We start from the raw sequence: 12010 nt of genomic DNA, 5'->3' as shown, positions 1-12010 counted from the left end.
TTAAAAGTTAAAATTAGACCCTTCGATTTGTAGCTTGGTTTTTTTTTTTCAAATAAATTGGACCGTTTGATTTGATTAATATCAATTAAAAAAAATTCCATATCAAAGAAAAACACCCACACTTCTAATAACAATGTATTAAACGCATTGTTAATCCATATAAAAAAATTAGTCATATTTTTAATCTGTATTCACCTACCATACAATTATTTACTACTCAGATCAAATAAAAATTCAATACCCAAGAACGTGATTTACTTAAGGGTATACCAGCCTCTATTCTAAGTGTAAGAAAACAATCCGAGTCTGAACTTTTAGCTCAATTCAACAAACTATATTGCTACTAGTACAGTAGTACTCTCCCATAAACAATTGACGAAGGGGGTGTCAATGCAGTTGTGTTAAACAGTGAGCATTCTGTCATCAAACTTGCAAGTTGGTGCATCTTTTCCTAGTTGTATGTGGCAATCCTACCACTTGTTTATCCATTTGAATGCATTGATGAAAACATTGAGTCACAATAAAACTGGAGCTTTGAATGCCAGTGTCCTAGACAACTATTATTTTAGTTTCCAGATGCGTTATGGAGTCCCTGAAAGTGCATCTCAAGTGTTTTTTCCTTATACTACCTCGGCTGCGGATGGTTCAAGGATTGAGGTATGATGGTTGATTCTACCATTGACGAGGTCGAGGGTGGCACCCTTTTCTCTATGACAATAGAGTAACGGTTGGATCCAAGGCTCTCTATGGACTTCATGTACTCTGATGCATTGTTTTCTATGATCAGAGCATCCTCCAACTCGCGCATGACGTCATCCATGGCCGGTCTATTTGTTGAGAAAGGTTCAACACATTGCAGTGCTACTTCCAACACTCTCCACATTGCTTCTGCATGGTACCCTCCCTTGATGCCAGGATCCACAATTTCCTCAATCTTTGATGCCCTTATGTACGGTTTAGCCTGCACACCAAGTTCTATGATTAGAAAATCACAGAATTGAAAAAGTCTAAGCAAAAATGGAATGCATTTGTAGGTGCAATAAGGTGAAACTAGTCTCATGCTTTTGGAGTTGTTCCGTACCCATTCAACCAAACTCCACTCATTCCGCGGTCTATGGATGTTGAGAGGCTCCCGGCCACTCACAATTTCAAGAAGAACCACACCAAAGCTGAAGACATCACTCTTTGCAGATAATTGCTGGGTTGTGTAGTACCTGCACAGGAAGATTTGTGATGACCTTAACTTTCATGAATAAACACAGAATGCTGCAGAAATAAATATTTTGTTCCCAAAGTTACTAAGAGATCAGTATAATAAATCAAGGCAAAATCCTAGAAGTGCACTTACTCAGGATCAAGATATCCTGCAGTTCCTCTTACTTCAAGCGAAACAGCACTGTCTCCTTCCTGTGGAGCATATTTTGAAAAACCAAAATCTGCAACCTTAGCACACATGCTGTGATCCAAAAGTATATTGCTTGATTTCACATCCCTGTGAATTACAGATCGCTCAGGGAACGAGTGCAAATATGCTAAACCTGTTCAACCAGAAATCTAGTAAATATTCCTGTGGTCCCAACATCTTGTATATGAATTTGTAGTTAGGTAAGAATCTTGTTAATTATTTGCTTTTGGACTGCATTAAGTTTTTTTATTATTGTTTCAGTTTGTTGTTTTAGTCAATTAGTGGTTCCTGCACTTTAGGAGAAAAGTAGTTTTTGTTATTCCACTTCCTTATCTAGTGGGTATGTTCCCACTTCCTAGTTTAGTGGTGATGTGGTAATGTCATGGATTAAAATCCTATAAATGTACTGCTTCAGTAAAGTAAAATTGAGTGATTCCCATTCCTTTCACCTACGTATTTTTCTTATATCTCTGTCCTAAATATTTCTGTTTATACCATAAACCAACAAATTGGTATCACAGCATTCTTCTTACGGGGCCTGTGAAAATGGAAGGTGAAGCAAGTCTCTCACAAATTGCTCCGCCCACCTTTGATGGAGAAAACTATGACCTTTGGGCAGTTAAAATGGAGTCTTATTTGGAGGCATTGGACCTTTGGGAAGCCGTGGAAGAGGATTACGAAATTCCTCCGCTGCCAAACAATCCTACCATGGCTCAAATAAAATTGCACAAGGAGAAAAAAACAAGGAAGGCAAAGGCAAGATCATGTCTCTTTACTGGTGTTTCATCAATAATCTTCACCAGAATCATGACTCTCAAAACACCAAAAGCAATTTGGGACTATTTAAAGGAAGAATACGCAGGGGATGAGAGGATTCGAGGCATGCAAGTGCTCAACTTGATGAGGGAATTCGAGATGCAGAGAATGAAAGATTCTGAGAAAATCAAAGAATACTCTGACAGGTTGCTTTCTATTGCAAACAAAGTTAGATTACTCGGCACCGAATTCACTGATTCTAGAATTGTGGAAAAAATTCTAGTTACAGTGCCAGAGAGATATGAAGCATCAATAACTACTTTGGAGAATACGAAGGATCTGTCCAAAATCACCTTAGCAGGAGTGTTACATGCCTTGCAGGCCCAAGAGCAGCGAAGGCTTATGAGACAAGATCACGTGGTTGAAGGTGCTTTACCAGCCAAGCATCATGAAGTTGGAAGTAGTCAAAGCAGCCAAAGCAAAGACAAAGGTAAAAAGAAAAATTACCCACCTTGTGAGCATTGTGGCAAAATGGGTCACCCACCCTTCAGATGTTGGAGAAGACCAGACGCAAAGTGCAACAAGTGCAATCAGCTTGGACATGAAGCTGTAATTTGCAAAGGCAAATTTCAACAACATGAAGCTAATGCCAATGTTGTAGAGCAAAATGAAGAAGATCAAATCTTTGTGGCAACATGCTTCTCAGCAAGGAGTAGTTCTGAATGCTGGCTGATTGATAGTGGTTGTACAAACCACATGACATATGATAAAACTTTTTTCAAGGATTTGAAGCCTGCTAAATTCTCAAAAGTCAGAATTGGGAATGGTGACTATATTTCTGCAAAAGGAAAAGGAACAATTGTAATTTCAACTAGCTCAGGTATGAAAACCATTTCAGATGTTCTGTATGTGCCTGACATTGACCAAAATCTGCTTAGTGTGGGTCAATTGTTAGAAAAGGGATTTAAAGTTTTTTTCGAAAATCTACATTGTCTTATCTTTGACACTACCGGTCGGGAGATTTTAAGGGAATGAGAGGAAAAAGCTTCTCATTTGATCCAATTGTGGAGGAGCAGACAGCTTACATCACCCAAGTCAGTCCCACTGAACTCTGGCATAAGCGACTTGGTCACTGTCATATTCAAAGGATGCTGAACATGAAGAGAAAAGATATGATTGAAGGTCTACCAATACTCTCTGATCATTTGCCAAATTGTAATGCCTGTCAATTTGGTAAACAAAATAGAGTGTCATTTCCCAAAACAGTTTGGAGAGCCTCTCAAAAGCTGCAACTCATCCACACTGATGTGGCAGGACCTCAAAGAACTCCATCGTTACAAGGTAGTCTATACTTTATTCTTTTCATAGATGATTTTACAAGAATGTGCTGGATTTTTTTCTTGAAATTCAAGCATGAAGTGGCTGGAGTCTTTGTAAAGTTCAAGAATATGGTGGAAACTCAAAGTGGGTGCAAGATACAATTTCTAAGATCAGATAATGGGAAGGAGTACACCTCAACACAATTTGATCAATTTTGTGAAGAAGCTGGTATTGTACATCAACTCACAACCCCATACACTCCAGAGCAAAATGGAGTTAGTGAAAGGAGAAATAGATCAGTAATGGAGATGGCCAGATGCATGCTGCATGAGAAGGAATTGCCTAAAGAATTTTGGGCTGAAGCGGCCAACACAGCCGTTTTTCTTCAAAATCGACTTCCATCCAAGGCTTTGAAAGACAAAACTCCTTTTGAGGCTTGGTATGGATATAAGCCTTCACTAACCTTTCTTAAAGTGTTTGGTTGTGTTTGTTTTGCACATGTTCCACAGGTTAAGCGCGACAAGCTTGACAAGAAAGCAATTCCGGGTATTTTTGTGGGTTATAGTTCTGTTTCAAAAGCCTACAAAGTGTATCATCCTCAATCTGAAAAGTTGACTGTGTCTAGGGATGTGCATTTCAATGAAGATCAACAATGGGATTGGAAGAACCCACGAAAAACAATTGGACCTTGTAACAATATTGAAGATGATTATGGCGGAAACCAAACAACAGAGTTGTGTCAAAATGAATTAGAAGATGATCATCCCATCAGAGGCACAAGACTGCTGTCAGACATTTATCAAAGATGCAATGTAGCAGTATGCGAACCTAGTTGCTGTGAAGAAGCACTCAAGGATCCAAAATGGAAAAAGGCAATGGAGGATGAGATTTCAATGATTCAAAAAAATAACACATGGGAAAAGGTTGACAAGCCTCAAGACAGAAAAGTTATTGGAGTTAAATGGGTGTTCAGAACAAAGCTTAATGCGGATTGCTCTATCAATAAATACAAGGCCAGACTTGTAGTAAAAGGGTATGCACAAATTTTTGGTGTTGATTATTCTGACACGTTTGCACCAGTGTCCAGATTAGATACAATTAGATTGGTGTTAGCAGTTGCTGCTCAACAAGGCTGGAAAGTATTCCATTTAGATGTCAAATCAGCTTTTTTAAATGGAGTTTTACAAGAAGAGATATGTGGAGCAGCCAGAGGGATTTGTTATGCATGGAGAAGAAGATAAAGTCTATCTACTAAAAAAAGCCCTTTATGGATTAAAACAAGCACCAAGAGCTTGGTACAGTAGGATAAATGAACACCTATTGAGCATAGGATTTGTAAAAAGCTTGTCTGAGGCCACTCTTTATGTAAAACATAAGGGAAAAAATTTTCTCATAGTTTCCCTCTATGTTGATGATCTTTTAGTAACTGGAGATGATACAAGTTTGGTTGAAGAATTCAAGCAAGAAATGATGCAAGTTTTTGAAATGACTGATCTTGGTCTTATGTCTTATTTTCTTGGAATTGAGATCAAACAAAATGAGGATGATGTGTTCATATGTCAAAAAAATATGCTAAGGAAATCTTAAAAAAATTCCAGATGGAGGAGTGCAAAGCGGTTAGCACACCAATAAACCAAAGGAGAAGCTGAGCAAAGAAGATGGTGCTGATAAAGTTGATGAAGGCTATTACAGGAGCTTGATTGGATGTTTAATGTATCTCACTGCAACAAGGCCGGACATTTTGTTTGCTGTAAGTCTTCTCTCTCGATTTATGCATTGTGCTAGTGAAATGCATTTAAAGGCAGCAAGAAGGGTATTGAGATATATTAAAGGTACTGTTGATTATGGTGTGAAGTTTGAGAGCTGTCAAAATTTCAAGTTGTGTGGATTCTCTGATAGTGACTGGGCTGGATCCATTGATGACATGAAGAGCACTTCCGGATATTGTTTCAGTTTAGGCTCAGGAGTTTTTTCATGGTGCACAAAGAAGCAGGAGACAGTAGCACAATCCACTGCAGAATCTGAATTCATAGCAGCAACAGCAGCTGTAAATCAAGTTTTGTGGCTGAAAAAGATCTTATGTGATTTACATCTCCAACAGAATCACAAGACAGAAGTGTTTATCGACAACCAGGCAGCAATTGCGATTTCAAAGGATCCAGTGTGTCATGGCAAGACTAAACATTTTAACATCAAGCTCTACTTCTTAAGAGAGATGCAGCAAAATGGAGAAATAACTTTGGTTTATTGCAGGTCAGAAGATCAATTGGCAGATTTGTTTACAAAACCACTTCCTGTCAGCAAGTTTGAGCTATTGAGGCAGAAAATTGGAGTTTGCAGATCCTAAAGCAAGGAGGAGTGTTAATTATTTGCTTTTGGACTGCATTAAGTTTTTTTATTATTGTTTCAGTTTGTTGTTTTAGTCAATTAGTGGTTCCTGCACTTTAGGAGAAAAGTAGTTTTTGTTATTCCACTTCCTTATCTAGTGGGTATGTTCCCACTTCCTAGTTTAGTGGTGATGTGGTAGTGTCATGGATTAAAATCCTATAAATGTACTGCTTCAGTAAAGTAAAATTGAGTGATTCCCATTCCTTTCACCTACGTATTTTTCTTATATCTCTGTCCTAAATATTTCTGTTTATACCATAAACCAACAAATCTGATGCATGGATTTTATATATTTGCATCTGGAACCACTTGGTAAAAAATACAACATCAAATTTACTTGCCTCGAGCGGCACCAAGAGCAATAGACAGTCTGGTTGGCCAGTCTAGTATTTTTCTCTTTGCAGGTTCCCCTGTTGTCAAGTGAAATTTTAGAAACATAACCCATCCATCAAAACATTTCAGCTTAAATGATCATTGGGTACTTACCATATAGTCTATCTTGCAGAGAGCCATTGGACATAAAAGGATAAACCAGAATTTGTTGATCATTTTCATTACAATATCCAAGAAGAGGCACCAGGTTCTCATGCCTTATTGCAGAAAGCAGGTTTAGCTGCAAGTACCATCATAGACTAGTTAGATGGCACTGTGTAGATACCACTAGTATCAAATTTTATTTTGGTTAGAAATCATTGACTAGTAGCAAAATTTCATCATTGCCATATGCATTATTTTATGCTCTGTCACTGTCACTTTATTATACATCATTAAACAATGCTATTGGAACTTTGATATAGCAATTAAATTTGAAACAAAAGTTTTGTGCACCTCATTATCAAATTCTCGAGTGCCTTGCGTTGATGTGGCTGACCGAACCTTCACAGCCACAACTTGACCATTTTCTAGGGTGCCACGGTAGACAGAACCAAAGCCTCCTTCACCTATCAAAATGTTGTACTTTTCGGTTGCAACCTCTATATATTCCAAAGTGAATGCTTGAATTGAAATAGATTTTATCAAGAAATCGTCTATGCTGTTCAATGAGAATATCACATCTGCATTTTGTTTGTGGAATACATGTCAGAATAAATCCTGCAGTTTGGATTGGAATCTTGGACCAAAATAATATGGTATGCTACACAGAATAAATCATATGATGATAGCAATGTTCTTTGATATAATGAACACTCTAAGTAACATTATGAGATAGTTTAAAAATGATGAGATGAATTATAATCTTGATTTTGTATATAATGCAAAAAGACCAAGAACACCAAACATTAGAGGCTATGAGAATAATTAATGCCTACTTGTTATCATTGGGTTGCTTTTTCTTCCAAATGCTTCCAATGGATTTAATCTCTGTCTATAACGATAAATGAAAATTGTTCCAACAGCCATAGCAATCAAGAAAGAGCCACATGCAACGGCTGAAATAATTGCTACTTGTTGTGGAAAATCATTCCCTTTCTGACAACTTCCATTACTGAAACATCAATGCAGCACACTCAATTTTATTTCCTTTGTCTCAAAACTACTCTTTTTTTTTTCCTGTTTAGGAAGATACTTCTTACTCTGTATTGATTGAAATGTTCAAGTTTCCTGAAAGCTTATGGTCCATGCGATCATTGCAGCCATAATATCTGCAAAGTAATAATAGAATACAAGATAATGGAGTTTGCTCAAACATACAGTGATTAGAATTCTGAAGCAACATCTTAATATATAAGATGAAATACAATGCAAAATCTAAAACTTACATTGACTTTAAATGTGGCAGTGAGTTATATGACGGTGGAAGTGACCCCATAAGATCATTGTATCTCAGATCTCTGATCCAAAAAAAAAAAGTCTAATTAATCAATATTTGGAAAAATTTCAAACAGCACATTGCTCTATGATGAGGAAGTAAGTACTATTTTCTTAGCAAAAAAAATGTTATTTTTCAACATTTGAAAGTAGGTGTTTATTGAAGTATCGATATCTAATAAGAGGTAAGAGCAAATAAAACTAAAATTGGGTGTTAAAATTCATTGAGGAAAGAGTCATTACAGTGAAGTGAGCATTGAGTAACTTGGAAATGAGGGGATATAGCCATTGAAGTTGTTGTGGCTAAGGTTCCTGCACATACACCAATGGAATGAGTCCCAAAATACAAACACATGCTAGCAACTGAACAAAGGCTTATTATAAGGAAGTAATACATTATTTGTAAGTTAGTCAACTCTGTGACACTGGATGGAAGTGGTCCTTTCAGATTACTTAAGGAAAGATCCCTGCAAAACCAACAATAATATACATCTTATACGGTCATCAAATCATTAAGAAGCCACAGTTCAGTGATGTAATTCTTGCTCTCAGTTTGATGAACTTAGCAACATATTTTCAAGAAGAATAAAAGGACTTACAGCTTAGTGATAACAGGTGCATCATTGGAAAAATCACATGATATTCCTTGCCATGCAAAAAGCATGCATGGGTCACCCGTCCAGCTTTGTAGGACTTTGTTATCATGGTTTTCAGTGATTAGTTCTTCTCTTATCTTCAAAATCGCCTCCACTAGTGAACCATACACAAATAAGTATAGATTTTAGTTACCTAAGTGGAATTATATAAAGGAACAATATGATGCTAACCATTAGTGAATGAGTATTGTTACTTAAATCTATGTTTAGAAAGCATTTCTCTTTTTTACATTTAAAGTCATCATTGCCATTGTATGATTCCTTCAATGATACTTACAATCTGTTTGGTTGGTTTCTTGCTTCCATGGTCGCACCTGCATGATCTCATAAGCATTACAAGAGGGTCCAAACACAGATCCAGATGCCTTGACCAATGTTAGATTAAGTGATCCATTTGCTGAAGAAGCATTCAACACAATGTGTCTATAATTTGACCCTTCACTTAATACATCAAAACTAGCCTTCTTAATCTCACTGTTAACATAGATGTCAAACACTCTTTGGCCTTCTCTAACACTGTTATTCAATTCAAGGAAGTAGAGAAACACAAGGTACTCGTAATCCTCCTTAACCTCAAGGCCATTGTGATTGAATTCCAACCTTTCAGGGTGAGTCAAAGCTGTTTGTAGAACTTTCAGAGGAGGTGTCACATTAGATTTGTGGTCCAAAATGCTAATATTGAATGATATAGGAGTGTATGGACTTGTAGTAGTTCTTTTCCAGATTCTATCACTTTGATCAATTGGGTACCTAAAACCAGTATGGGCCCATATTATAAGATTATTAAGTCTTTCTTGTCCTTGTAGATTTCACAGCATAAGAGCAACAAAATAAGGATACAGACTATAAATTGCACAAATCACTTAATATTAATACATTAAATATGTATATCATAAATGATGCATGTAATCTGTGTCATGTTTTATAGGTTCATGCATCAAGTTACTTAGATGGAATTGGTCTAAAGCCTGGTAGGACATAACACTAATTGCAACTACTGATGTATTTATTCTCTACAAAAATCAATGTTAATCCATGTAGGCGACGCCACCTAGTGCCCCCTAAACCTAGGATTCTCAAGAGATTTATGTACCTTATGTCATCTTCTTTTCCCCCAAGATTACTTCTGTTGATCAGCTTCAGGACACTAGAATTCAAACCCTGCAGATACTCTTCAGACACTGATCTTAGCTCAAGCTGAGATATATAAGGGTTACCCTCTTCTGTCACTAGGCAAAAGTCTGTGTTGTTCTTTGTGGCTCTGAAAACTCCTTCAATTCTCAAGTCCTGCGATGATGATCTCACTGTACCTAACACTGTTACCCCTATAGAAACACCAAAGGAACCTTTACCTGGTGCATTTTCAGATGGAAATGTGCCCCTTATCAGATACACTTGATCCTTAGTTGTGGCCAAATTGTAACATCTCTTTCCCTTTTCTATGTCAAACACTCTTAATCTTCCATAGGTTGAATGTTTTAACACACTAGTTATTGGCCTGCAACTTCTTGTATCAGAGAACCAAGCATAATCTGTTTTGTAATCTAAGTTGGTCAATGGATCTTTATAGTTTGAATCAGCACAGCATGCTATGCTCTCAAAGCCTGCAGAGAAAAAAACTGCATATCATACAATCTTATCCAAACCTGACCCTTCCCCTTAAGACTAATTATTTAAGCAAAATCAGACTAAAACTATCAAATGATATTGTTAAAATTTTAAGGATGGTAAAATATGCAACTATTAAAGATTTTATTTTCCACATTAGTAATAATGACCATAGTGTAATATTTACTAACCTTCAATTGCAGAAGCTGATCTGATAAATATGCACAAACATAAGACATATGGCACAACCTGCCTTAATAATACCAAATTATCTGATTTCTCCATCATTATAGGTTACCCCATGGGGTTGCTAAACATGAAGCCATGCCACTATACAAATCTCTTGAATTTCTCACTTCTTTCTCTGCCTTATGCAACCAACACTCACTAGTCCTACTATTAATTCAGATAACAAAAACTAAGGCACCTTGGTCAACCCTACGGTATACTACTACCATGAACCTCAATAAAAATTCTTCTATTGGAAGAATTTGAAATCATTACTTATCCAAATGTTAGATGGAAGATCATAGAACTCGAATGGATGTTAAGAATAAAGGGTTTGACTTGAAACGTGTAGGAACTTCCTAACAAGGAGATAGAAGAGGAGTTAGCTAGCTAGGGAGCTTGCACTATGTACAAAATCCATAGTTAAATATGTTTTCTTCGGTTCTATTATCACTGATGCTAAATATTTATTAATTGTTGTTGCTTTACTTGATTATGTGATTTAATATAATTAGAGAGAGTAATTAATGTCCTTGATTGGTCCTGTTCTTCCTTCATTCCCCCCTCCCTTTCACTCTAACGATGGATGCAACATGATTGAAAATAAGATATTAAACATAAGACAAAAAAAAAAGGAACTATTTGTTCTCTACGTATTTTTGTGGAGATAGAGTTAAATAATATAAAATGAATAAATAATTGTATTGTCAAGAGTGTCAATGCAACTATCCTTATATTATGCTTAACAGTAATTCCCTTTCAGATTTTCAACTTTGAAACTGATGAGAAATCAACACGATAATCAGAAGTGGCTCAATGAGAGGCAGAAAGAGCATGCACCCCCCATTGACTTGGACAGTAGGAGTTACCAGTAAATAAAACTTTAAAAAAAAAGAGCTACATTAGTATTTTCTTATAGTATATAATTGAAGGTCCAAAAATTAAAAGGAAGACGCTATACTTTGAGCTTCATCAAACCTTGTCCCAAGCTTCCGTTATTCTAAACTTGCAAGTAATTAAAGTTGGGCAATGAAACATTTGTTATATACATATTCATCAACCTGAGATTATCACAAATTCCAATTCTAATTGGAAACGGCATTCTCAGTTGATTTCTTATTGTTAATTTGAGGTGCACTTAAGTATTAACAAAGTGTCGTATTCTTCTGCGTACACGATTACACTGCCACCACCACATTCTCTCGATTTAGTGAAACGCATGCATTTCGGTGGATTATTGTCTATAGAAATGAAAGAACTATGGTAATCTATAACATTTATCATAAAGTATTTTAGTATAGTTTTGATTTTTCACTCTTAAAATAAACATATTTGAATCCGCGACTTATCTTAAAATGTGGTTTATATGAATGTTATATTTTATAGCTATAAAGCATCAGATATTTATGAAGAGTAAAGTATTGTTTTTGTCCCCAACGTTTGGGGTAAGTTCTATTTGTGTCTCTAACGTTTAAATCGTTCTATTTGTATCCTTAACGTTTATAAAAGTGATTCAATGTTATCTTAATATCAATTATACTAATAAATCAGATTATATTTTTCAATTATTCTCACTTGGATGTATTCATTCTCAATTAGGTCTCACTCGCATGTGTTCGATTTTAATATTATACCCACTATTTGTCTTTAGATTCAATTATGTCCCTAAAAAAGTGAATTATGTAAATGTTGTAGGAATTAGTTTCAATTTTTGATGAGCTATTTTTCGGAGTGGATTATCGAATCTATTCCAGACATTTTTATTTTAACTTCAAGAAGAGATTTTTAAAACTCAAACTAAAACGTTCATGATGTATAATTGACAGAGACACAAATAGGA

The 12010-nt window shown here is 36.0% G+C and overlaps 1 protein-coding gene across 1 annotated transcript; it reads right to left on the bottom strand.

Moving 5' to 3' along the window:
- Nucleotides 1–138: 138 nt before the first annotated feature.
- Nucleotides 139–10684, bottom strand: LOC130968498 (nodulation receptor kinase-like). Its single transcript, XM_057893798.1, has 15 exons — nt 10134–10684; nt 9428–9938; nt 8612–9084; nt 8278–8428; nt 8074–8145; nt 7922–7990; nt 7630–7701; nt 7444–7512; nt 7180–7355; nt 6698–6924; nt 6356–6482; nt 6211–6279; nt 1349–1538; nt 1082–1214; nt 139–961 (listed from the first exon to the last, which is right to left on the bottom strand). The coding sequence occupies exons 1-15, from the start codon at nt 10228–10230 to the stop codon at nt 626–628; spliced, it is 2772 nt and encodes a 923-aa protein (XP_057749781.1). The 5' UTR covers nt 10231–10684; the 3' UTR covers nt 139–625.
- Between the last annotated feature and the right edge of the window lie 1326 nt (nt 10685–12010).

This window comes from Arachis stenosperma, chromosome 3, assembly GCF_014773155.1.
Source record: "Arachis stenosperma cultivar V10309 chromosome 3, arast.V10309.gnm1.PFL2, whole genome shotgun sequence".
In the NCBI taxonomy this organism is placed as follows: Eukaryota; Viridiplantae; Streptophyta; class Magnoliopsida; order Fabales; family Fabaceae; genus Arachis; species Arachis stenosperma.
The sequence above is the reverse complement of the archived record's forward strand: the minus strand, read 5'-3'. Positions and strand labels throughout refer to the sequence as shown.

Excerpts from the sequence above, each read along its gene's own strand:
- LOC130968498 (XM_057893798.1), bottom strand. The coding sequence starts at position 10,230 with ATGATGGAGAAATCAGATAATTTGGTATTATTAAGGCAGGTTGTGCCA. Across the intron at positions 9,085-9,427 it reads GGAAAAGAAGATGACATAAG|GTACCCAATTGATCAAAGTG; the intron begins GTACATAAATCT and ends TACTGGTTTTAG. Across the intron at positions 7,702-7,921 it reads TACTCAATGCTCACTTCACT|AGATCTGAGATACAATGATC; the intron begins GTAATGACTCTT and ends TTTTTGGATCAG.